The 26965-nt window shown below is 39.1% G+C and overlaps 1 protein-coding gene across 1 annotated transcript in view; it reads left to right on the top strand.

Annotated features, from left to right (window-relative positions):
* LOC124607296 (enolase-like) overlaps positions 1-26713 on the top strand; it is a 127777-nt gene extending 101064 nt beyond the window's left edge. Inside the window, exon 6 of the mRNA XM_047139588.1 lies at positions 26591-26713. Coding sequence (XP_046995544.1) covers positions 26591-26713 — 123 coding nt within the window. The remainder of the gene's footprint in view (positions 1-26590) is intronic.
* Positions 26714-26965: the final 252 nt, after the last annotated feature.

Below are 26965 nucleotides of genomic sequence, written 5' to 3'. Positions count from 1 at the left end.
CTTGCCCGCGAAAGGCAAAGGTCCCGAGTTCGAGTCTCGGTCGGGCACACAGTTTTAATCTGCCAGGAAGTTTCAAATCAAGAACACAGTTTGGATTTCTGAAGGGTTCTGATATCGAGAAGGCTATTTACACCTACAGTAAAAATGTACTTAATTCGTTAAATAACAAGTTACAAGCAGCAGGTATTTTCTGTGATTTGTCAAAGGCATTTGATTGTGTGAACCACAACATCCTTTTCAATAAATTAGAATTTTATGGTATCACGGGCAGTGCTGCAAAATGGTTGAAGTCATACCTCGCTAACAGGAAACAAAGGGTGTCAGTGCAAGGGACTAGTGAATTAAGTCATCAGTTATCATCAGAATGGGAAGAAATTACATGTGGTTTCCCACAAGGATCCGTCTTAGGGCCATTGCTTTCTCTTGTGTGCATTAATGATCTATCATCAGTTACACTGCCAGAAGCAGAGTTCGTTTTGTTTGCAAATGACACAAGTATTGCAATAAATAGTGCCAGAACCTGTAAGAGGTTTCCACCCAGCATATGGATAAAGTATGAAGAAGAGCAGATAGAAAATGGTTGACAGTCTTAAATTCCTGGGATTACAACTTGATAATAAATTCAGTTGGGAGGAGCACACCACAGAACTGCAGAAACGCCTTAACAAATCTGTATTTGCAATTCGAATGTTAGCAGACATAGACGACATAAAAATGAAAAAGCTTGCATACTTTGCCTGCTTTCATTCCATAATGTCATATGGTATAAAATTTTGGGGTAACTCTTGAAGTCGAACAAAAGTTTTCAGAGTCCAAAGCATGTAATACGTGTTATTTGTGGAGTGAATTCACAAACATTCGGTAGAAACCTCTTCAAAGAACTGGGTATACTACTGCCTCTCAGTATATTTACTCCTTAATGAAATTTGTCCTAATTAATATATCTCTTTTTCCAACAAACAGCTCAGTTCATACATAGAATACCAGGAACAAAAATGATCTGTACAAGGACTTAAAAGCACTTACTTTAGTTCATAAAGGAGTCCACTACTCAGGAACACTCATCTTCAATAATTTGCAACAAACTGTTGCCTCATCAGGAAAGAGGGAAGGAGAGGGAAAGACATAACGATGTGGGTTTTAAGGGAGAGGGTAAGTAGTCATTCCAGTCCCGGGAGCAGAAAGACTTACCTTAGGGGGAAAGAAGGGGTATACACTCGCATACACACACATATCCATCCGCACATACACAGACACAAGCAGACATTTGATGTGTGTGTATGTGCGGATGGATATGTGTGTGTATGCGAGTGTATACCCCTTCTTTCCCCCTAAGGTAAGTCTTTCCGCTCCCGGGATTGGAATGACTCCTTACCCTCTCCCTTAAAACCCACATCCTTTCGTCTTTCCCTCTCCTTCCCTCTTTCCTGATGAGGCAACAGTTTGTTGCGAAAGCTTGAATTTCATGTGTTTGTTTGTGTGTCTATCGACTAGCCAGCACTTTCGTTCGGTAAGTCACATCATCTGTGTTTTTAGATATATTTTTCCCACGTGGAATGTTTCCCACTAGGGAAACATTCCACGCGGGAAAAATATATTTACCGTTATCCACCAGGCCTCAATCTCCGCTAATTTCAAGGTGCCGCCACTCATACCTCACCTGTCATTCAACAACATCTTTGCCTCTGCACTTCCGCCTCGACTGACATCTCTGCCCAAACTCTTTGCCTTTTAATATGTCTGCTTGTGTCTGTATATGTGTGGATGGATATGTGTGTGTGTGCGAGTGTATACCCGTCCTTTTTTCCCCCTAAGGTAAGTCTTTCCGCTCCCGGGATTGGAATGACTCCTTACCCTCTCCTTTAAAACCCACATCCTTTCGTCTTTCCCTCTCCTTCCCTCTTTCCTGACGAAGCAACCGTTGGTTGCGAAAGCTAGAATTTTGTGTGTATGTATGTGTCTGTTTGTGTAACTATCGACCTGCCAGCGCTTTTGTATGGTAAGTCACATCAAAAATATATATATATATATATATATATATATATATATATATATATATATATATATATATATATATATATATATATATATATGGTTATAATAGAGGGAACATTCCACGTAGGAAATATATATCTAAAAACAAAGATGATGTGACTTACCAAATGAAAGTGCTGGCAGGTCGACAGACACACAAACAAACACAAACATACACACAAAATTGAAGCTTTCACAACAAACTGTTGCCTCATCAGGAAAGAGGGAAGGAGAGGGAAAGACAAAAGGATGTGGGTTTTAAGGGAGAGCGTAAGGAGTCATTCCAATACCGGGAGTGGAAATACTTACCTTAGGGGGAAAAAGTACGGGTATACACTCGCACACACACACATATCCATCCACACATATACAGACACAAGCAGACTCTTTGTCTTTAAATATGTCTGCTTGTGTCTGTATATGTGTGGATGGATATGTGTGTGTGTGCGAGTTCATACCAAATGTACAAAAGAACCTTCTCCACAAATAGTTGCAGTCACTTCATAAATACACTGACTAACCAATCATGGGGAGAAGTACTGTTACAAACTAGCACAAACACTGCATATAATGTTTTTTCTTCCCTGTTTATGTTGAATTTTGAAATGTGTTTTCCTAAGAAACTTGTCAAAACAAACACATTTGGGCATACACATGCTAACTCCTGGATCACAACAGGTATTATAAATTCCTCCAGGACCATGAAAATGCTTAACTATAGACTGAAAAGTTGGACTGACCCCAAGTTTAAAGAATATGTAACAAATTACAAAAAAATATATAGAAAAGTAATTACAAAATCAAAATTACTAAGCAATGATAAATTAATAAGAAAATCAGACAATAAATCAAAAACTATTTGGGAAATTGTGAAAAGGGAAACAGGTAAGGGCCTCAAGGACCAGGAAATAGTACTAAAAAATAGTGAAAATATTGAATTAAAAGATGAAACTCTGGCAAATTACATTAATAATTACTTTTTAAGTGTACCAGTGTCATCAAGTAAAAACTTTACCAAACATGAGACTTTAACAGCCCCAAAAGTAGACAGTAGTATGTTGTTAACTCCCACAAATGATAATGAAATATTAAAGGTGATAAAGAGTCTAAAATCAAAAATGTCTGCAGGTGTGGATGAAGTGCCTGTGTCAATAATAAAAAAAGTTGCCAAACAAATTATAAAGCCCCTGGTACATATTGCCAATTTGTCTTTCAGTGAAGGTGTTTTTCCTGAGAGGTTGAAAATCTCTAAGGTTAGACCTCTGTTTAAAAAAGGAGATCCATACAAGGTAGAAAATTATAGACCAATATCCCTCCTCCAATCATTTTCAAAAATTCTAGAGAAATTAATGAAAACCAGACTCATAAATTACTTAGATGCTCACAAACTTCTAAACTGCAATCAACATGGCTTTCGCTCGGGCCACAGCACAGAATCAGCTATCCATGCCTATACCAAAGAGATTGTCAGGAGTCTCGACACTAAAAAATGTGTAGTGGGAATTAACTTAGATTTATCTAAAGCTTTTGATACAGTAAATCACAAAATTCTGTTAAACAAGATGGAGGCAATAGGTGTAAGGGGAGTTGTGAAGCAGTGGTTTGAATCTTACCTTCAAGATAGAACTCAGGTAGTAGAAATCATCGCAGAACATAAAAATCAGAAAATCAAGTGGGTCTCAGATGCAAAGAAAATGGAAATAGGTGTCCCACAGGGCAGTGTTCTTGGTCCCTTATTATTCTTGCTTTATATAAATGACATAAAAAATCCTAATATTTCTACCAAAATAATGTTGTTCGCAGATGACACTAGCATAATTATAAGTGATGATAAAAAATCATTAACTACCACAACTGATATAGTCCTGAAATATATTCAACATTGGTTTAATGCTAATGAGTTAACACTTAATCTAAGTAAAACAAATTATATACAGTATGGCAAAGCAACTCAAGATATGGACCTCCAGTTAAAACTAATGGATAAGAAGATAGAGAGTGTACAATCCACAAAGTTTTTGGGAATGCACATTGATCAAAACTTAAGCTGGAAAGACCATCTCAAGTACTTATCCCAAAGGCTCAATTCGGCATGTTTTGCATTGAGGATATTATCTAGAGTATGCAGCACAGACTGTACTAGACTAGTGTATTTTGCTTACTTTCAGTCCATCGTGTCTTACGGCATAGTGTTCTGGGGTAAAACTAAATCAAGCTTAACAGATATCTTCAAATTTCAGAAAAGAGCAATACGAATCATAACACATAACTCTCCAAGAACTCATTGTAGGCCCCTTTTCAAAGAACTGCAAATACTCACAATACCATCACTGTATATTTTTAAAAGTATTCTGTGTACAAGAGCACATATGAAAAATCTACGTACAAATGAGGACTGCCATAATTATAATACTAGAACTTGTAAGAATTTGTATGTAGAAAGGGTAAGGACAACACAAACCCAAAAGCATGTAAGTTATTTTGGAATAAAAGTCTACAATGCTCTGCCAGTGTACATGAAGGCAATAATAGATGAAGTAAAATTTAAGACTGAGCTTAAAAATTACCTTTTAAGCAAAACTTTCTATGATGTAGATGAGTACTTGATTGTGTGTAAATTTATTGCCAAAAAATTTAATTTATATGTCTAAATTTGTACTTTTAAAAAAATGCCTTGAAAGTGATATTCCATTATTATGTCTGTAGTACTTGTACTAGTATGATAACTTTGTTGTGACAATTCCTACATCATGTAAATGATATACAGGAAGATAATAAAATGAAATGAAAATGAAATGAAATGAGTGTATACCCGTCCTTTTTCCCCCTAAGGTAAGTCTTTCCGCTCCCGGGATTGGAATGACTCCTTACGCTCTCCCTTAAAACCCACATCCTTTTGTCTTTCCCTCTCCTTCCCTCTTTCCTGATGAGGCAACAGTTTGTTGCGAAAGCTTGAATTTTGTGTGTATGTTTGTGTTTGTTTGTGTGTCTGTCGACCTGCCAGCACTTTCATTTGGTAAGTCACATCATCTTTGTTTATATACAAATGTCTGCTTGTGTCTGTGTATGTGCAGATGGATATGGGTGTGTGTGCGAGCCCCCTAAGGTAAGTCTTTCCGCTCCCGGGATTGAAATGACTCCTTACCCTCTCCCTTAAAACCCACATCCTTTTGTCTTTCCCTCTCCTTCCCTCTTTCCTGATGAAGCAACCATTGGTTGCAAAAGCTTGAATTTTGTGTGTATGTTTGTGTTTGTTTGTGTGTCTATCGACCTGCCAGCACTTTCGTTTGGTAAGTCACATCATCTTTGTTTTTAGATATATTTTTCCCACGTGGAATGATTCCCTCTATTATATATATAATTTTCAAGCTTTCGCAACCAAAGGTTGCTTCATCAGGAAAGAGGGAAGGAGAGGGAAAGACGAAAGTATGTGGGTTTTAAGGGAGACGGTAAGGAGTCATTCCAATCCCGGGAGCGGAAAGACTTACCTTAGGGGGAAAAAAGGACAGGTATACACTCAGACACACACACATATCCATCCTATCTACCAGCACTTTCCCGTTTGGTAAGTCATGGAATCTTTGTTTTTAATATATTTTTCCCATGTGGAATGTTTCTTTCTATTTTATTCATGGACATGTTCCACATCCACGAGGATCTTTAGTTCAAAAAGGAGTCCACTACTCGGGAATACTCATCATATATAATGGACATTTTCCACATCCACGAGGATCTCCTCAGCATGGATCTATGGAACGAAAAACTAATTTAATCTAAGCTAATCTAATCAAAGCATTATCTTCAAACAATCTAAGCAGGCTTCAGCAGTATCAGAGGGACCTCATGAATGGCTTCTTTGGTGCTGCTGTTGACCTCTCATTTAGGTAATTTTCTTGGGAATGGTGCCTAATTCAGACAATTTGTCACCACTGATATTGTCATCTCATCCAGTTCCTTTCCAGTCAGATTGATGAAAATCCTTGAATTACTAGTGTTGATATACTGCAGGCAAGTCCCTGGAGTCTGGTTAAACTTTTTGCATTTTTTTTTTCTTGCCGTAGGTTTCTGCTTTCAGAGTTCACTTGTTGTGAAGGGATTCACATCCACCCAATCCCATCACACTCCTTAACAACTAAGGACTGGACAAATGTAAGATCAGTATGCTGTACCCCACTGCACCAGCACCATCACTGCTTTATTGCTTCCTGAAAATAAACAAAGAAGGAGTTCCACTGTGTTGCATAGTGAACACTATAAATTTGCCAATATATAGCATAGCTAAAAAATTGAGAAAGCTGCTAAAACCTCTTGTTAGCCACTGTCCACAGAATGTCAGGGACTTGATGGAATTTGTGAAAGTGCTTCAAAGAGATATGTCTGGACAAAGATGCTCTAGTCAGTTTAAACATCAATCTCTCTTTCATGTTGTTACTAGAGTGTCTCTTTGACAGCAACACAGTGAACTGTCTAAACATGTGCTCACTGCTGCCTACTTCCATTGAAGTGCGAAGTTTTATGAACATATAAGAGTCCCCATGGGACCAGACATTGTTAACCTATATATGGTACACTTCAAGGAATCCTCTCAAATCTGCATGCATGAAACCAGAGCCACTCTACACATATGTGGATATCACATTTGTGGTTTGGTTACTTACAAAGAAAACGTGCAAGAACTGCTGTGCCACCTTAACAGCATACACAAGAAAATTAGGTTCACCATGGAGGTGGAGATAAACAGATGCCTACCATTCCTAGACATTCTGATAAAGAAGAACCTTGATGCTATGCTGGGATGTTCCATGTACAGAAGATCTGTACCTTAAGTCCAACAGCTGCTACCATCAAGCACAATCTATGCTGATGATTTGGAACATAGAGCATGAGCTATAAGCGACAATGGGAGTCTGCCTACCAGCTTACAACATCACAGCTCAATTTTCAAGTGCTGCGTGCAGTACTTTGGCCAGACTAAGTGAAGAATCTTGCAATACTTTTCAGAACATGAAAGGAGCCTTCACTTTGGCCAAACCAACAAGGGTGCGGCAGAAGAGCACAGCATCCTCAAAAGACATACACTACTGGCCATTAAAATTGCTACACCACGAACATGACGTGCTACAAACGCAAAATTTAACCAACAGGAAGAAGATGCTATGATATGCAAATGATTAGCTTTTCAGAGCATTCACACAAAGTTGGCGCCGGTGGCAACACCTACAATGTGCTGACATGAGGAAAGTTTCCAACCGATTTCTCATACACAAACAGCAATTGACCAGCGTTGCCTGTGAAACGTTGTTGTGATGCATCGTGTAAGGAGGAGAAATGCGTACCATCACGTTTCCGACTTTGATAAAGGTCGGGTTGTAGCCTTTCACGATTGCGGTTTATCTTATCGCGAGATTGCTGCTCGCGTTGGTCGAGATCCAATGACTGTCAGCAGAATATGGAATTGGTGGGTTCAGGAGGGTAATACGGAAAGCCGTGCTGGATCCCAAAGACCTTGTATCACTAGCAGTCGAGATGACAGGTATCTTATGCGCATGGCTGTAACGGATCGTGCAGCCACGTCTTGATCCCTGAGTCAACAGATGGGGACGTTTGCAAGACAACAACCATCTGCACGAACAGTTTGACGACATTTGCAGCAGCATGGACTATCAGCTCGGAGACCATGGCTGTGGTTACCCTTGATGCTGCATCACAGACAGGAGTGCCTGCGATGGTGTACTCAATGACGAACCTGGATGCACGAATGGCAAAACGTCATTTTTTCGGATGAATCCAGGTTCTGACTACAGCATCATGATGGTTGCATCAGTGTTTGGCGACGTCGTGGTGAACGCACATTGGAAGCGTGTATTCATCATCGCCATACTGGCGTATCACCCGGCGTGATAGTATGGGGTGCCATTGGTTACACGTCTCGGTCACCTCTTGTTCGCATTGACGGCACTTTGAACAGTGGACATTACATTTCAGATGTGTTACGACCCATGGCTCTACACTTCATTCGATCCCTGCGAAACGCTACATTTCAGCAGGATAATACACAACGGCCTGTTGCAGGTCCTGTATGGGCCTTTCTAGATACAGAAAATGTTAGACTGCTGCCCTGGCCAGCACATTCTCCAGATCTCTCACCAATTGAAAACGTCTGGTCAATGGAGGTCAAGCAACTGGCTCGTCACAATACGCCAGTCACCACCCTTGATGAACTGTGGTATCATGTTGAAGCTGCATGGGCAGCTGTACCTGTACACACCATCCAAGCTCTGTTGGACTAAATGCCCAGGTGTATCAAGGCCGTTATTACAGCCAGAGATGGTTGTTCTGGGTACTGATTTCTCAGGATCTATGCACCCAAATTGCTTGAAAATGTAATCACATGTCAGTTCTAGTATAATATATTTGTCCAATGAATACCCGTTTATCATCTGCACTTCTTCTTAGTGTAGCAATTTTAATGGCCAGTACTGTATGTTTGTTTTGAACAGACAAGAGTATTCTGCTGTGACAGCAGGTTCTGAAATTCAGTTATCAAAGAGGCATTGGAAAAAAGAGTACTTTATGGTCTTTGCAATCAGGACAGCAATTTCCATCCAACGTCTGCATAGGACGTGGGTTTAGCAAAACTGTGTCAGGAGTGCTCTGATGTGAAAGTGGTATGGGCAGCAAGAGAAACAGATGGGCAGCACAAGGCGTCAATGCCCAGACCCTTCTCTACCCCTCCAGGGGGCTCCTCCACCACCATCCACGATTTGATCTAATGGCAACAAGTAGACCTAACCTCTTTCAGGGTGCCCACATTGAAACTGATAACAGTGACAATGATGTGGTTTTGGCAATAGTGATCACCAAAGTACAAAGGACAATTAAAACAAGTAGCAACATATATATGTTCAGTAATGTAGCATAAAAAGCAGTAGTTTTCAGCACAGGACAGGAGCTTGTAGAGGATCTATGGCTCAAGTTTAAAAGAATAGTTGACCACGGCCTCAGTAGGCAGGAACTGAATTGAGGGTAGCAAAGCATAAGCTGAGATCCTTATCTCCATTTTCAAATTTTACTCTACAATGGAAAATCCAGGAGAACCCTCCTGATTTAATCATTGTATCATGGACAAGATGGGTCAAATAAGTGTTAGTGTCAGTGGAGCTGAGTAGTAGCTGAAATAATTAAAACTGAACAAAGCTCGATGGCCAGATGGAATCCCTATCAGATTCTGTACTGAATTTGTGGTGGAGTTAGCCCCTCCCTTAACTACAATCTATTGTACATCCCACAAACAAAAAACCATGCCGAGTAATTGGGAGAAGGCACTGGTCACATCCGTTTATAAGAAGCATAGCAGAAGTGATCCAAAAAACTACTGTCCATTATCTTTGACGTCGGTTTGCTGTAGAATCTTAGAACATATTCTGAGCTCAAACGTAATGCTATATCTTGAAAAGAATGACACCTTCCAAGCCAACCAGCAAGGATTCAGAAAACATCAGTCATGTAAAACCCAACTTGCTTTTCTCACGTGACACACTGGAAACTTTCGATCAAGGCAGTCAAGTAGGTGCAGTATTTCTTAAATTCCAAAAAGCATTTGATTCAGTACCACACGTACACTTATTGCCAAAAGTGCTATTGTATAGAGTATAAAGTGAAATTTGTGACTGAATTGAGGACTTTTTGGTAGGGAGAATGCAATCTGTTATCTCAGATGGAGAGTCATCAGCAGATGTAGAAGTAACTTTAGTGGTGCTCCGGGGAAATGTGTTGGAACTCTTGCTGTTTATGTTGTGTATTAATGATCTTGCTGGCAATATTAACCTCAGACTATTTGCAGGTGATGCTTATGTATAATGAAGTACTGTCTGAAAGGAAGTGCATAGATGTTCAGCGAGACCTTGATAAGATTTCAAAGTGGTGCAAAGATTGGCGACTCACTTTAAACATTCAGAAATGTAAAACTGTGCACTTCACAAAACAGAGAAAAACTATAGTATCCTATGACTATAATATCAGTGAGTCACTCTTGGAATCAGCCAACTCATACAAATACCTGGGTGTAACACTTTGTAGGTATTTGAAATGGAATGATCACATAGGCTCAGTCATGGGTTAAACAACTGGTAGACTTCAGTTTATTGGCAGAATATTAAGAAAATGCAATCCATCTACAAAGGACATTTCTTATAAATCATTTGTGTGACCCATCCTAGAATACTGCTCAAATGTGTGGGACTTGTACCAGATAGGACTAACAGGGGATATTGAATGTACACAGAGAGGAGCAGCACGAATGGTCATAAGTTTGTTTCATCTGTGGGAGAAAAATCACATCTCTGTGACACATAGATGGTTAAGAAATTGAACTGGCAGACTCTTGAAGATAGATGTAAACTATCCTGAGAAAACATACTTACAACGTTTCAAGAACCAGCTTTAAATGATGATTTTAAGAATATACACTGTTGGAAAAAATCACAACCCCCCAAAAAATAATTAACTTAGAGTAATGAAATTTCTGAAATACATATTTCTAGGTAATATATTTAAGTGATCAACATAGTAAGATCACAGGCCAATGTAAGTGCAAGGTAAGTCATTGCAAATGTGAAATGCTGGTATGTTAATAACTGGTGTAACTTCCATAATGTTGAATGTGAGCATGCAAACATGCATGCACAGTGTTGTACAGGTACCAGATGTCAGTCTGTGGGATGCAATTCCATGGCTGTTGCACTTGATTGGTCAATACAGGGACAGTTGATGCTGTTTGAAATGATTCATCTGATGTCCCATATATGTTCAATAGGAGACAGATCTGGTGATCAATCAGACCAAGGCAACATGTCAACACTCTGTAGAGGATGTTGGCTTAGCAAAAACTGTATGTGGGTGAGCCTTATCTTGTTGGAAAACACCCTCTGGAATGATTTTCATGAATTGCAGCACAGCAGGTCAAATAACCAAATAGGCATTCAAATTTGCATTCAAGGTGTGTGGGATAACATCAAGAGCACTCCTTCAGTCATAAGAAATATCACCCCAGACCATAACTCCAGGTGTACAGTACATATAGTGTGTCTAGGCCATAGACAGGTTGTTGCAAGTGCTCAACTGGCTTCATTCCCACCAAGATATAGCCGTTAGTGGCTCTTAGGCAGAACCAGCTCTCATCAGAAAACACAGCAGACCTCCACCCTGACCTCCAATGAGCTCTTGCTCGACACCAGTGGAGTCAGAAATGTCGGTGGTTTGGGGTCAGTGGAATGCATGCTACAGGGCATCTGGGTTGGAGCTGTCTCTGCAGTAATCAATTTTTAACAATTTATTGTGAAACTGTGGTGCCAACTGATGCTCAAATTGCTGCTGCAGATGAGTTTTATGAGTCAAAGCCATACGCCAAACACGATGGTCTTCCCTTTTGGTATTTCCATGTGTCTGTCTAGAGCCCAATCTTCTTGTGTCCGGACTTTCTCATGGCTACTGCTGCCAGCAAACATGGACAGTACCTACATTCCTGCTGAGTCTTTGTGCAGTATCGCAGAAGGACTATCCAGCTTCTTATAGCCCTGTTACAGGACCTCAGTCAAACTCAGCGAGGTAGTGATAATGGCATCTTTGTTGCCTTAAAGACATTCTTGGCTAACATCTACTCACCACATCCAATTTCAAAAGTAGCTAACTCTTATGACCTTTAGAGTGTGTATCTAAAGCAAACCTGATTTGCATCCTCATAGTTGTGCTATTAGTGCCACTCTTATCTGACTGGTGAATAGACATCATCTTTCAGATGTAGAAATATGGATACCAACTTTTTTCCATCAGTTTACTACAACCCCCCTACTTACTGTTCACGTAGGGATCATGAGGACAAGATTAATTACAGCACACACAGAGACATTTAAACAGTTGTTCTTCCTGTGCTCAGTATGTGAACGGAATGAGAAGAAACCATAACAACTGATACAATAGGACATATCCTTTGCGATGCACTTCACGGTGCTTTGCATAGTACAGATGTAGATTTAGATCTTTTCCAGAGAATTGTGATTGGCCAGCTGTTGGGCCCTCGACAGAGGAATCTGCAGTCCAGAGGCAGTAAAACAATGATTGCACATGAACTCAACACTTTACCAGAAGGTGATGAGTAGTGACCTCATTGAAATGTTGCGACAACATGATGTCATGACACATGAACTCAACACTTTGCCAGAAGGTGAGGAGTAATGACCTCATCGGAATGTTGTGACAACATGATGTCATGACTCATCTGCTAACCCAACATGATTTCATTGATGAAATTCATCAAGAAAGCCTGGATTTCCATGTAGTTCTCTTTCTAACAGTAAGTATCTATTTCTTACTATTCATTCTACTTCTGAAGGGTTCTTTCCCTTTATTTTATGCAGCATAATTGTCATAATCTCAAAGCTTTTGGAAATGTATGCTATTTTGCTAATTGATTACATTGTAAGATATAAATTTATGAGTGCGAGACCCCATATTCTGTAGCACTCCATTAAGCCATGATGATAATGGAAATGTGTCATTGCAAGGACTTCATGAGACAGCCCATGCATCAGGAGCCATTCTAATACAAAACTATTAAACTTCCACTTTCTAAACACACAGGTTAGTGAGAGCTGTATCCAAGACACACACATCTTGCTTAATGTCATCACAGATATGCTCAACAGACTGGAGGTCATGTGATCTGAGGTGCCATGTAAACACTCTAATACGCATAGAATGTTCCTAGGAATATTCTTTCACAACTCTGGATTGATGCAGTAGTGCGGTGTCTTTCTGTAAGTACAAGTAACTTGAGGAGTGCTGTAGACAGACACACACACACACACCTTTTAGGATGATAAATCCCGTATAATTTGCCAGTGAGAATTGGTAGTAACATGACTGGGGCCACATTTCATATCAAGTAGATGTTCACAAATGATAATTCTTGTGCACCAGTTCCTGTAGCGTTTATCACTGAGAGTCGTGGAATATGTTCTAATTATTCAGTTTCATACCAAGTAAACATCTCCAAATGTGATTACCTCCTTCATCAGTGTGAATGGTAATCTAGTGGTAGTTGGAATGAATTACTCTATGTGGTGTTGGGTTTATTCATAACCTGGTATGAGATTGGTAATACTTCATTTATTTATTTATTTCTTATTTTTTATTGGTCTTCTGAATGGTGTGGTGTGGCCCACCATGAATTCCTCTCCTGTGCCAACCTCTTCATTTCAGAGTAGCACTTGCATCCTAGGTCCTCAATTATTTGTTGGACATATTGTAATCTCTGTCTTCCTCTACAGTTTTGACCACCACAGCTCACTCCAGTACCATGTAAGTTATTCTCTGATGTCTTAACACATGACCAATCATTCTGTTGCTTCTTCTTGTTGGAATTTTTCAGTCTTCTGTACCACCACATGTCAAACATTTCTGGTTTTCCCACAGTCCATGATTCACTAATGTACAATGCTGTTCTCCAAGCATCCATTCTCAGAAATTTCTTCCTCAAATTAATGCCTATGTTCGATAATAGTAAACTTATTTTGGCCAGAAATGCCTGCTTTGTCTGTACTAGTCTACTATTTATGTTGGCTTTACTTCGCCCCTCACTGATTGGGTAGCAGAATTCCTAATTTTGTCCGCTTTTTGATCCCCAATTCTAATGTTTCTCGCTGTTCTCATTTCTGCTACTCCTCATTACTTTTGTTGTTCTTCAGTTTATCAATACATATTCTGTACTCATCAGTGTATTCATTGCATTCAACAAATATTGTAATCCTTGTTCACATTCACCGAGGATAGCAATGTCAATAGCAAATCTTGTTATTGGTATACTTCCACTCTGAATTTTAATCTTGATCTTGAACCTTTCTTTTATTTCTGCCATTGGCTCTTTGATGTACAGATTGAACAGTAGGGGTGAAAGACTGCATCCCTGTCTCACACCCTTTTTAATCCAAGCACTTCGTTCTTGGTCTTCCAGTCTTGTAGTTCCCTCTTGGTTCTCAGACATATTGTATATTACCCATCTTTCCCTGTAACTTACCCTGTTTTTCTCAGAATTTCAAACATTTTGCACCATTTTATGTTGTTGAATTTTTTTCTAGGTGAACAGATCCTATGAACTCATCTTGGTTTTCTTCAGTCTTACTTCCATTATCAAGCACAATGTCAGAACTGCTTCTGGTGCATTCACCTTTCCTAAAGGCAAAATGATCCTCATGTAATGAATGTTATTTTCTGTTTTTCTGTATATTATTTTTTTCACCATCTTGGATGTATGAGCTATTAAACTGATTGTACAATAGTTCTTGCACTTATCTGCTCTTGCTATCTTCAGAATTGAGTGGATGATATTTTTCCAGAAATCTGATGGAAAGTTGCCAGTTTCGTAGATTTTACATACTAACTTGAATAGTCATTTGACTGCAAACTCCTGTCCTCTGTCCCCCAGTGATTTTAGAAATTTTGATTGAATGTTATTTGTCCCCTCTGCCTTATTTAATTTCAAGTCTTCCACAGCTCTTTTAAATTCTGACTCTAATACTGAAAATCCAAATCTCTTACATGTTGTTGTTGTGGTCTTCAGTCCTGAGACTGGTTTGATGCAGCTCTCCATGCTACTCTATCCTGTGCAAGCTTCTTCATCTCCCAGTACCTACTGCAATCTACATCCTTCTGAATCTGCTTAGTGTATTCATCTCTTGGTCTCCCTCTACGATTTTTACCCTCCACACTGCCCTTCAATACTAAATTGGTGATCCCTTGATGCCTCAGAACATGTCCTACCAACCGATCCCGTCTTCTGGTCAAGTTGTGCCACAAACTTCTCTTCTCCCCAATCCTGTTCAATACATCCTCATTAGTTATGTGATCTACCCATCTAATCTTCAGCATTCTTCTGTAGCACCACATTTCGAAAGCTTCTATTCTCTTCTTGTCCAAACTAGTTATCATCCATGTTTCACTTCCATACATGGCTACACTCCATACAAATACTTTCAGAAATGACTTCCTGACACTTAAATCTATACTCGATGTTAACAAATTTCTCTTCTTCAGAAAAGCTTTCCTCGCCATTGCCAGTCTACATTTTATATCCTCTCTACTTCGACTATCATCAGTTATTTTGCTCCCCAAATAGCAAAACTCCTTTACTACTTTAAGTGTCTCATTTCCTAATCTAATTCTCTCAGCATCACCCGACTTAATTCGACTACATTCCATTATCCTCATTTGGCTTTTGTTGATGTTCATCTTATATCCTCCTTTCGAGACACTTTGCCTACCGTTCAACAGCTCTTCCAGGTCCTTTGCTGTCTCTAACAGAATTACAGTGTCATTGGCAAACCTCAAAGCTTTTATTTATTCTCCATGGATTTTAATACCTACTCCGAATTTTTCTTTTGTTTCCTTTACTGCTTGCTCAATATACAGATTGAACAACATCGGGGAGAGGCTACAACCCTGTCTCACTCCCTTCCCAACCACTGTTTCCCTTTCATGTCCCTCGACTCTTATAACTGCCATCTGGTTTCTGTACAAATTGTAAATAGCCTTTCACTCCCTGTATTTTACCCCTGCCAACTTTAGAATTTGAAAGAGAATATTACAGTCAACATTGTCAAAAGCTTTCTTTAAGTCTACAAATGCTAGAAACATAGGTTTGCCTTTCCTTAATCTTTCTTCTAAGATAAGTCATAAGGTCAGTATTGCCTCACGTGTTCCAGTGTTTCTACGGAATCCAAACTGATCTTCCCCGAGGTTGGCTTCTACTAGTTTTTCTATTCATCTGTAAAGAATTCGTGTTAGAATTTTGCAGCTGTGACTTATTAAACTGATAGTTCGGTAATTTTCACATCTGTCAACACCTGCTTTTATTGGGATTGGAATTATTATATTCTTGTTGAAGTCTGAGGGTATTTCGCCTGTTTCATACATCTTGCTCACCAGATGGTAGAGTTTTGTCAGGACTGGCTCTCCCAAGGCCGTCAGTATTTCCAATGGAATGTTGTCGACTCAAGTCTTTCAGTGCTCTGTCAAACTCTACACGCAGTATCGTATCTCCCATTTCATCTTCATCTACATCCTCTTCCATTTCCATAATATTGTCCTCAAGCACATCGCCCTTGTATAGACCCTCTACATACTCCTTCCACCTTTCTGCTTTCCCTTCTTTGCTTAGAACTGGTTTTCCATCTGAGCTCTTGATATTCATACAAGTGGTTCTCTTTTTTCCAAAGGTCCCCTTAATTTTCCTGTAGGCAGTATATATCTTACCCCTAGTGAGATAAGCCTCTACATCTTTACATTTGTCCTCTAGCCATCCCTGCTTAGCCATTTTGCACTTCCTGTCGATCTCATTTTTGAGGCGTTTGTATTCCTTTTTGCCTGCTTCATTTACTGCATTTTTATATTTTCTCCTTTCATCAATTAAATTCAGTATTTCTTCTGTTACCCAAGGATTTCTACCAGCCCTCGTCTTTTTACCTACTTGATCCTCTGCTGCCTTCACTACTTCATCCCTCAAAGCTACCCATTCTTCTTCTACCGTATTTCTTTCCCCCATTCCTGTCAATTGCTCCCTTATGCTCTCCCTGAAACTCTGTACAATCTCTGGTTCTTTCAGTTTATCCAGCTCCCAACTCCTTAAATTCCCACCTTTTTGCAGTTTCTTCAGTTTTAATCTACAGGTCATAACCAATACATTGTGGTCAGAATCCACATCTGCCCCAGGAAATGTCTTACAATTTAAAACCTGGTTCCTAAATCTTTGTCTTACCATTATATAATCTGATACCTTTTAGTATCTCCAGGGTTCTTCCATGTATACGACCTTCTTTCATGATTCTTAAACCAAGTGTTAGCTATGATTATGTTGTGCTCTGTGCAAAATTCTACCAGGCGGCTTCCTCTTTCATTTCTTAGCCCCAATCCATATTCACCAACTATGTTTCCTTCTCTCCCTTTTCCTACACTCGAATTCCGGTCACCCATGACTATTAAATTTTCGTCTCCCTTCACTACCTGAATAATTTCTTTTATCTCATCATACATTTCATCAATTTCTTCATCATCTGCAGAGCTAGTTGGCATATAAACTTGTACTACTGTAGTAGGTGTGGGGTTCGTATCTATCTTGGCCACAATAATGCGTTCACTATGCTGTTTGTAGTAGCTTACCCGCATTCCTATTTTCCTATTCATTATTAAACTTACTCCTGCATTACCCCTATTTGATTTTGTGTTTATAACCCTGTAGTCACCTGACCAGAAGTCTTGTTCCTCCTGCCACCGAACTTCACTAATTCCCACTATATCTAACTTCAACCTATCCATTTCCCTTTTTAAATTTTCTAACCTACCTGCCCGATTAAGGGATCTGACATTCCACGCTCCGATCCGTAGAACGCCAGTTTTCTTTCTCCTGATAACGACATCCTCCTGAGTAGTCCCCGCCCGGAGATCCGAATGGGGGACTATTTTACCTCCGGAATATTTTACCCAAGAGGACGCCATCATCATTTAATCATACAGTAAAGCTGCATGCCCTCGGGAAAAGTTACGGCTGTAGTATCCCCTTGCTTTCAGCCGTTCGCAGTACCAGCACAGCAAGGCCGTTTTGACTATTGTTACAAGGCCAGATCAGTCAATCATCCAGACTGTTGCCCTTGCAACTACTGAAAAGGCTGCTGCCCCTCTTCAGGAACCACACGTTTGTCTGGCCTCTCAACAGATACCCCTCCGTTGTGGTTGCACCTACGGTACGGCTATCTGTATCGCTGAGGCACGCAAGCCTCCCCACCAACGGCAAGGTCCATGGTTCATGGGGGGGATCTCTTACATATCAACTTGAATTTCTTCTATCATGTCATCAGACATTTTCTTCCCTCATTTAGCTCTTCAGTGTACTTGTTACATCTATTTGCTCTCTCCTCTGCATTTAACAATGGAATTCCCATTGCACTCTTAATGATTCCACCATTGCTTTTAATTTCACCATAGGTTGTTTTGACTGACCTACATGCTTATTCAGTTCTTCCAACAATAATTGTTTTTTTGATTTTTTCACATATTTCCTGCAGCCATTTTGCTTTGGCTTCCGTGCAATTCCTGTTAATTTCATTCTTCAGTGATTTATATTGCTGTATTACTGTTTTTCCCTGAACATTTTTGTACTTCCTTCTCTTGTTGATCAGCTGAAGTATTTCATCTGTTGCCCAAGATTTCTTCACAGTTACCTTCCAAGTACCTATGCTTGTCTTTCCGTCATCTGTGATTGCTCTGTTTAGAGATTTCTTTTCCTCATCAATTGAACTGCCTACTGTGGACTCCTTATAGCAGTATCCATGTTGTTGTTGTAGTCTTCAGTCCAGAGACTGGTTTGATGCAGCTCTCCATGCTATTCTATCCTGTGCAAACTTTTTCATCTCCCAGTACTTACTACAACCTACATCCTTCTGAATCTGCTTAGTGTATTCATCTCTTGGTCTCCCTCTACAATTTTTACCCTCCATGCTGCCCTCCAATGCTAAATCCCTTGGTGCCTCAGAACATGTCCTACCAACAGGTCCCTTCTTCTTGTCAAGTTGTGCCACAAACTCCTCTTCTCCCCAGTTCTATTCAATACCTCCTCATTAGTTATGTGATCTACCCGTATAATCTTCAGCATTCTTCTGTAGCACCACATTTCGAAAGCTTCTATTCTCTTCTTGTCCAAACTAGTTATCATCCATGTTTCACTTCCATACATGGCTACACTCCATACAAATACTTTCAGAAACGACTTCCTGACACTTAAATCTGTACTCGATGTTAACAAATTTCTCTTCTTCAGAAAAGCTTTCCTCGCCATTGCCAGTCTACATTTTATATCCTCTCTACTTCGACCATCATCAGTTATTTTGCTCCTCAAATAGCAAAACTCCTTTACTACTTTAAGTGTCTCATTTCCTAATCTAATTCTCTCAGCATCACCCGACTTAATTCGACTACATTCCATTATCCTCATTTGGCTTTTGTTAATGTTCATCTTATATCCTCCTTTCGAGACACTTTGCCTACCGTTCAACAGCTCTTCCAGGTCCTTTGCTGTGTCTAACAGAATTACAATGTCATTGGCGAACCTCAAAGTTTTTATTTCTTCACCATGGATTTCAATACCTACCCCGAATTTTTCTTTAGATTCCTTTCCTGCTTGCTCAATATACAGATTGAATAACATTGGGGAGAGGCTGCAACCCTGTCTCACTCCCTTCCCAACCACTGTTTCCCTTTCATGTCCCTTGACTCTTATAACTGCCATCTAGTTTCTGTACAAATTGTAAATAGCCTTTCGCTCCCTGTATTTTAACCCTGCCACCTTTAGAACTTGAAAGAGAGTATTACAGCCAACATTGTCAAAAACTTTTTCTTAAGTCTATAAATGCTAGAAACATAGGTTTGCCTTTCCTTAATCTTTCTTCTAAGATAAGTCGTAAGGTCAGTGTTGCCTCATGTGTTCCAACATTTCTACGGAATCCAAACTGATCTTCCACGAGGTCGGCTTCTACCAGTTTTTCCATTCGTCTGTAAAGAATTCGCATTAGTATTTTTTAGCTGTGACTTATTAAGCTGATAGTTCAGTAATTTTCGCATCTCTCAACACCTGCTTTCTTTGTGATTGGAATTATTATATTCTTCTTGAAGTCTGAGGGTATTTCGCCTGTTTCATACATCTTGCCCACCAGATGGTAGAGTTTTGTCAGGACTGGCTCTCCCTAGGCCGCCAGTAGTTCCAATGGAATGTTGTCTACTCCGGGGGCCTTGTTTCGACTCAGGTCTTTCAGTGCTCTGTCAAACTCTACACGCAGTATCGTATCTCCCATTTCATCTTCATCTACATCCTCTTCCAATTCCGTAATATTGTCCTCAAGTACATAGCCCTTGTACAGACCCTCAATATACTCCTTCCACCTTTCTGCTTTCCCTTCTTGGCTTAGAACTGGTTTTCCATCTGAGCTCTTGATATTCATACAAGTGGTTCTCTTTTCTCCAAAAGTCTCTTTAATTTTCCTGTAGGCAGTATCTATCTTATCCCTAGTGAGATAAGCCTCTACATCCTTACATATGTCCTCTAGCCATCTCTGCTTAGCCATTTTGCACTTCCCATCGATCTCATTTTTGAGATGTTTGTATTCCTTTTGGTATGCTCCATTTACTGCATTTTTATGTTTTCTCCTTTCATCAATTAAATTCAATATTTCTTCTGTTACCCAAGAATTTCTACTAGCCCTCGTCTTTTTACCTACTTGATCATCTGCTGCCTTCACCATTTCATCCCTCAGAGCTACCCATTCTTCTTCTACTGTATTTCTTTCCACCAGTCCTGTCAATTGTTCCCTTATGCTCTCCCTGAAACTCTCTACAACCTCTGGTTTAGTCAGTTTATCCAGGCCCCATCTCCGTAAATTCCCACCTTTTTGCAGTTTCTTCAGTTTTAATCTACAGTTCATAAGCAATAGATTGTGGTCAGAGTCCACATCTGCCCCTGGAAATGTCTTACAATTTAAAACCTGGTCCCTGAATCTCTGTCTTACCATTATGTAATCTATCTGATACCTTCTAGTATTTCCAGGATTCTTCCATGTATACAACCTTCTTTTATGATTCGTGAACCAAGTGTTAGCTATTATTAAGTTATGCTCTGTGCAAAATTCTAGCAGATGGCTTCCTCTTTCGTTTCTTACCCCCAATCCATATTCACTTACTATGTTTTTTTCCCTCCCTTTTCCTACGCTCGAATTCCAGTCACCCACGGCTATTAAATTTTCGTCTCCCTTCACTACCTGAAAATTTCTTTTATCTCATCATACATTTCTTAAATTTCTTCATCTGCAGAGCTTGTTGGCATATAAACTTCTACTACTATAGTAGGCATGGGCTTCGTGTCTATCTTGGCTGCAGTAATGCATTCACTATGCTGTTTGTAGTAGCTTACCTGCCCTCCTATTTTTTATTCATTATTAAACCTACTCCTGCATTACCCCTATTTGATTTTGTAATTATAGCCCTGTATTCACCTGACCAAAAGTCTTGTTCCTCCTGCCACCGAACTTCGCTAATTCCCACCATATAACTTTAACCTATCCATTTCCCTTTTTAAATTTTCTAACCTACTTGCCTGATTAAGGGATCTGACATTCCACGCTCCAATCCGTAGAACGCCAGTTTTCTTTCTCCTGATAATGACGTCCTCTTGAGTAGTCCTGGCCCAGAGATCCGAATGGGGGACTATTTTACCTCCGGAATATTTTACCCAAGAGGATGCCATCATCATTTAACCATACAGTAAAGCCGTATGCCCTCGGGAAAAATCCATATTTTTAATGAACTTCAAACACGTCTCATCATTCCTCAGTACTGTAATATCCCACTTCCTGTCATACTTAATTCTTCTGTATGATTGTCTTAAACTTCAGTCTATTCTTCATTATTATGAAATTGTGATATGAGTCTCCATCTGTTCCTGGGGACTCTCTGCATTCCTGTATCTGTATTTGAAATCGCTGTCTGACCCTGAGGTAATCTAACAGAATCTTCCTGTACCTACAGGCCTTTCCAAATCTATCTATTCCTCTTGTGATTTTTGAACAGTGTATTTGCTATTTATAACTGAATTTTATTGCAGGACTCAGTCTTTCTCCTCTCTTATACTTAGACCAAGCCCATATTCTCCCGTAACCATTTTTTTTCTATTCCTTCCCCTACAACTGTACACCAATCCCCCATGATTAATAAATTCTCATCTTCTCTTTACGACTGAATTACCTGTTCAGGGGGTTACATAAGATGGAATGATGGCCGTATGGGCTAATATAACAATGAAAATATTCATTTATTGATAATATAATGTAAATGGATAGTCTTTCCTTCTCAGCCTGTCCGGTAAGTCTCCCCTGACCTGGGGTTCTGGGTGACTTTTCTGAATTGTATACCCTTTCCCTAAACCTCTCTAGTCCTTGTCCTTCACCCCTCTTCCGTCCCCTTCAACTCTTCTGCCAGAAGGAGGAGCCACTGGCTCAAAAAGATTGTAAAAGTTAAACCCTTTTGTGTGTGTGTTCCCCTGCTGCCACTTGGTGAGTAGATTTTTTTATTTATCTTTTTCCATTGAATTACCTGTTCAGTATCCCCATGTCCTCTCTCTGTCTCTTCACCTCCTGTTTGTGATATCAGCTTGTATACCTGAACTATAGTTGGTGTTGATTTGCTGTTGAATATGATGACTGAAATGTTCACAGTAAGTCATTGTCTGTCCTACCTTTCCATTCATAATGAGTCCTACTTCCATTATACCATTTTCTGCTGGTTTTGATTTTACCCTCTACTCATCCGATGAGAAATTCTTATCTTCTTTCCATTTTCCTTCATCCATCTTCCACTATATCTAGACTAAGCCTTTGCATTTCCCTTTTCAGATTTTCTAGCTTCTCTATCATATTCAAATTTTTGACTTTCCATGCTCTGATTCACAGAGCATTACCTTTTCATTGGTTATGCCATCTTTTTGTCATGGTCACCTCCACCTTGGCAGCCCTTTACCAAGATCCAAATGGGGTCTGATCCAGAATCATTTGCCTATGGACGGATCATCATGACTCTCTTTCACTTGTTCACTTGAAGGCCATATGTGACATGGATAATTTTGTGTGTCTTTAAGCCTGTGGTTCCTATTGTCTTCTTTATACACGTGCCATTGATCATTGCTGGTTCTTTTGCCTTTTAGGGGCAGTTTCTTACCCAAAGGGCAATTGAATGCCCTAAACTCTGTCCACTTCTTCACCCTCTTTGACGACGCCATTGACAGAGCAAGGGTGACTTCTTATGCCAGAAATCTTTGGCCACCATTGCTGATGATTATTATTCAAAATTTAAGTAGTAACAACATTCGAAAGAAGGATCTAGAAAGTTTTGATCAATAGCCAAAGATGCTACCTCTAGACCAAGGGTGTCACATCAGATTATATCTTGAGGTATTAATTCTCCATACTTCAGTCAATGATTTTGTACACTAAGATGAGGAAATGATTCTTGCTAGCATAATTAACTACAGGGATTGGACAAAAACCTGGAAACATCACGAGAAATGCAAATGTTAGCCAAGCCTGCAGGTTGCACTGCCGTATTTGGTCACAAACGACACCCATGCAGTTTCCTCAATATAGTCCAAGTGTCAATCATGGTCAGATCAGTGTTCTGTGCAGTTTTGAATGCATTATATCAGAGCAAAATGAATTCAAATGTGAGAAAATTATTGATGCTCATATGGTAGTGCTTCGGTAACCAAGGTAGTCAAAGTGTTTGGTGTTTCAAGAGGCACCATATTGAATGTCTGTAGTGCATGCAGGGAAAATGGACAAAATTCATCTACTAAGTCACAACATGGACAGACGTGTGTCCTAAGTGATTGTGACAGATGGTCATTGGAGAAAGCTGTGACAAAAAATAACAGGACGACAGTAGCAAAGTCACAGCAGAACTGAATGTTTCACTTGTGGACACTGTTAGAACCAAAACAATACGATGGGAACTACATAAGCTGGGAATTGCAGGGTGAGCGGAAAATCCAAAACCACACATGCAACACAAGTGTTCATAACAGGAAAACATGGTGCTGAAGCCACAAACCTGGACTGTGGAGCAATGGAGTGAAGTCATTTGGTTGGATGAGTCCTATATCACACTTCTTCCAACTTCTGGCTGAGTTTACATCCCAAGAGTGAAACATGGTTGGGGTTCAGTGAGGATTAGGGCAGCCATATTGAGGTATTCCAGGGGCCCCATGATTACCCTGCAAGGGCACTGTGCAAGGATTATGTGACTATTTTGACTAATCAGGTCCATCCCATGGTACAATTTTGTTCCCCAATGGTGATGCTGGGTTCAAAGATGACAGGGCCCCTGTTCACACATCTCGTATCGTCCAGGACTGATTCTGTGAGCATGAGGACGAATTGCCACATCTCTCCTGGCTTTCGCAGTCACCAGATCTCAGTATTTATTTAGCCTTTGTATTCTACTTTGGAGAGAAGGGTTTGTGATTGCTGTTCACCTCTGTCATTGTTAACTGAGCTTGACCACCATTTTGCAGGAAGCATAGTATAATATTTGTCCCAAAACTATGCAGGACCTATATTTATCCATTCTAAGATTACTGGAAGCTGTTGAATGAAACAGTTTTCCTACATTATATTAGCCATGGTAATCTGTTATGTTTTTGGTGTTTCCATATTTTTGTCTCCCTCCCCACTATAAAGATTGTTTCTGCCCCATCATTACTGATGGTACTGAAATGCATGGCAAAATTCTTCTAGCAAGTTTCACAAGTTGTGTGCAGCAATTTTACAATGAATCACAGTTTTACAGCAAGCAGTATTTTATCAAATGCTGTATTAACCATATTGGTTGTTTTGTGTTTCCTAAATTTTGATAACAAGTTATAGAATAAATTTTGATATATTAATGAATATAAGGAAAAATAAATAATTTTCTTTCCAAATATAGAATACAATCAGATATAAGTGAATGTCATTATGTGAAGAATATTAATGTCCGTGGAGTAGTAGGAACACGAAGAACAAGAATTAAAGTGGACATGGCAAATAAATAAATAATTATTTAAAGAAGGAAACCTTGCTGAACAAACAGAGTGGGGGACATTGAACATTATAATTAAAAAATCAATGAAAAAATTCTTTTCATTGGATGAACAAAGTCCCCTAGTTTGGAAATATCTTGCATTAAAAATTGTGAATACTAGTAACAAAGTACAGCATTTTGCAATAAAAAGACTTCGGCAAGAGAGTGCACAGTTCTTATTTTAATTTAGCCCTGTGAAAGTGAAGATATCAAAATACTTTGACCATAAGATGTTTCAATGCTTTTTCCTATTCATTGCAGGACAATCACTAATGATGTGATGATTGTAAGTTATGCCACTAGAGTGATGTATCTCAGTTGTGTGAAATAAATGAGCCGGACTAACACTAGTTCAAATTTTCAGAAAGTTTTTTTTTATGGTTCTTGGAAGGTGTAGATTTACAAAAGCTGAAGATCATGTTTTTGATAAGTACACTTATGCAAAGATATCAGATTATCTACAGAAGTATACAAAATTGTGTAGAAGGAAGCTAATCTTTACTGTTACACAGCACGCTCTGAAAGGAAACAAATACATGTAAAACACAAACCATTACTTCTCAGAAATTATGTTGCACTTTTACTACAAGAGAGACAATATGCCATGAAACAGCAGAAAAGGAGTAATAAAACAAATGATTAACAAAATATTGTATCTTCAGAATGATGTGAAATTCAAAATAACTTGGAAATAGCAGTATGGCAACAATTCCACAATGGCACAATTAAACAAAAATATAATCATCTTCATCAGTGCACGCAAGAACATGGAGATTTTGTTGATGATAGTAGTGCTCTAAAAGGTATTAATTACTTCTGTAATAAATTACAATTACTAAGTGTGAAGGAAAATAGACACTAATACTTTGTTTAAAAAATGCAGAGTATGTGGCATGGTTAGCCGGCCGAAGTGGCCGTGCGGTTAAAGGCGCTGCAGTCTGGAACCGCAAGACCGCTACGGTCGCAGGTTCGAATCCTGCCTCGGGCATGGATGTTTGTGATGTCCTTAGGTTAGTTAGGTTTAACTAGTTCTAAGTTCTAGGGGACTAATGACCTCAGCAGTTGAGTCCCATAGTGCTCAGAGCCATTTGAACCATTTTGTGGCATGGTTAACAGGGATCCATGATAATGAATAAAATGAACAAATCATGGAATTAACTTGTGACTTTTTTGGTAGCTGCAGAGAAAATGGAAGTTGTGTGAGATGGTAATTACATAAGGAGGAAATGCAGGATGAAGGAAGGTAAAGAAGAAAGAACAAATATATAATTAGCAGGAAAGTGACAGTGGCAAAGACAAACTGAAGTAGAGGATTCAAAAAACTCATGACAGTGAACTGCGTTAATTGGATTTCATAACAAAATTCAGTTACTGCAGTTCAATATCACTGAGTTTTTTGCTGAAATTTTCCTGAAAAAACCCATGAAATAGATGAAACATAGTAGTCAGTATAATATTCGTCTTGGGAGATACATTGTCAGAATAACAGTTTGTTCAATGATCTGAAATTTAAAACAGCTGAACTGTTTTGAAAAATGAGGATATATAGATGAAACATGAGAACCAGTTCATGGTTCACTCATGGGAATGCAATGAATGATCTGAGTAATACAAGACATCTGGTAAGTGTGTTGCCCCAGGTTTGTATTGATGTTGCCATAGTACTTATTTTTTATTCAGGTTGCCTGGACATACATAAATATACCTAAAAGTCTCTGTCTAAAATTAACAGAGAATTGATTGAAGAATTCTGTAATTTAAGTTGTTTGGTAATTTTGATATGATTTTACTGTCTTGAACAACACTAATTTTAATTAATGTAATGCAAATTTGTTAAAATTATTTGTTGCAGATAAAAACTGGTGCACCATGTCGTTCAGAAAGATTAGCTAAATATAATCAGTTATTACGCATTGAGGAGGAACTGGGGCACACTGCTAGGTTTGCTGGAAAGGATTTCCGCCGCCCAGTCTAAACCACTTTTTACATTTCTGTGGAGTGTGATGTTGTTTTATAGTGGTAATATTGTCAGTGTCTTCAGTATAGTGTCTGAGCTCTTAGACATAATTATTGTTCTTGTGTCATACTAACTAGTTTTTTACTATAATGCACTTACATAAATGTTTCATATTTAAAGAAGAGAGAATACAGATTACAAACAAAAACATTAGACCAAAATCTTAAAATCTGATATTCAACTAAAATCTTAAAATCTAACACTCAGTAT

This window comes from Schistocerca americana, chromosome 3 (assembly GCF_021461395.2).
Source record: "Schistocerca americana isolate TAMUIC-IGC-003095 chromosome 3, iqSchAmer2.1, whole genome shotgun sequence".
Classification (NCBI taxonomy): Eukaryota; Metazoa; Arthropoda; class Insecta; order Orthoptera; family Acrididae; genus Schistocerca; species Schistocerca americana.
This window is presented reverse-complemented; position numbering and strand designations above follow the sequence as displayed.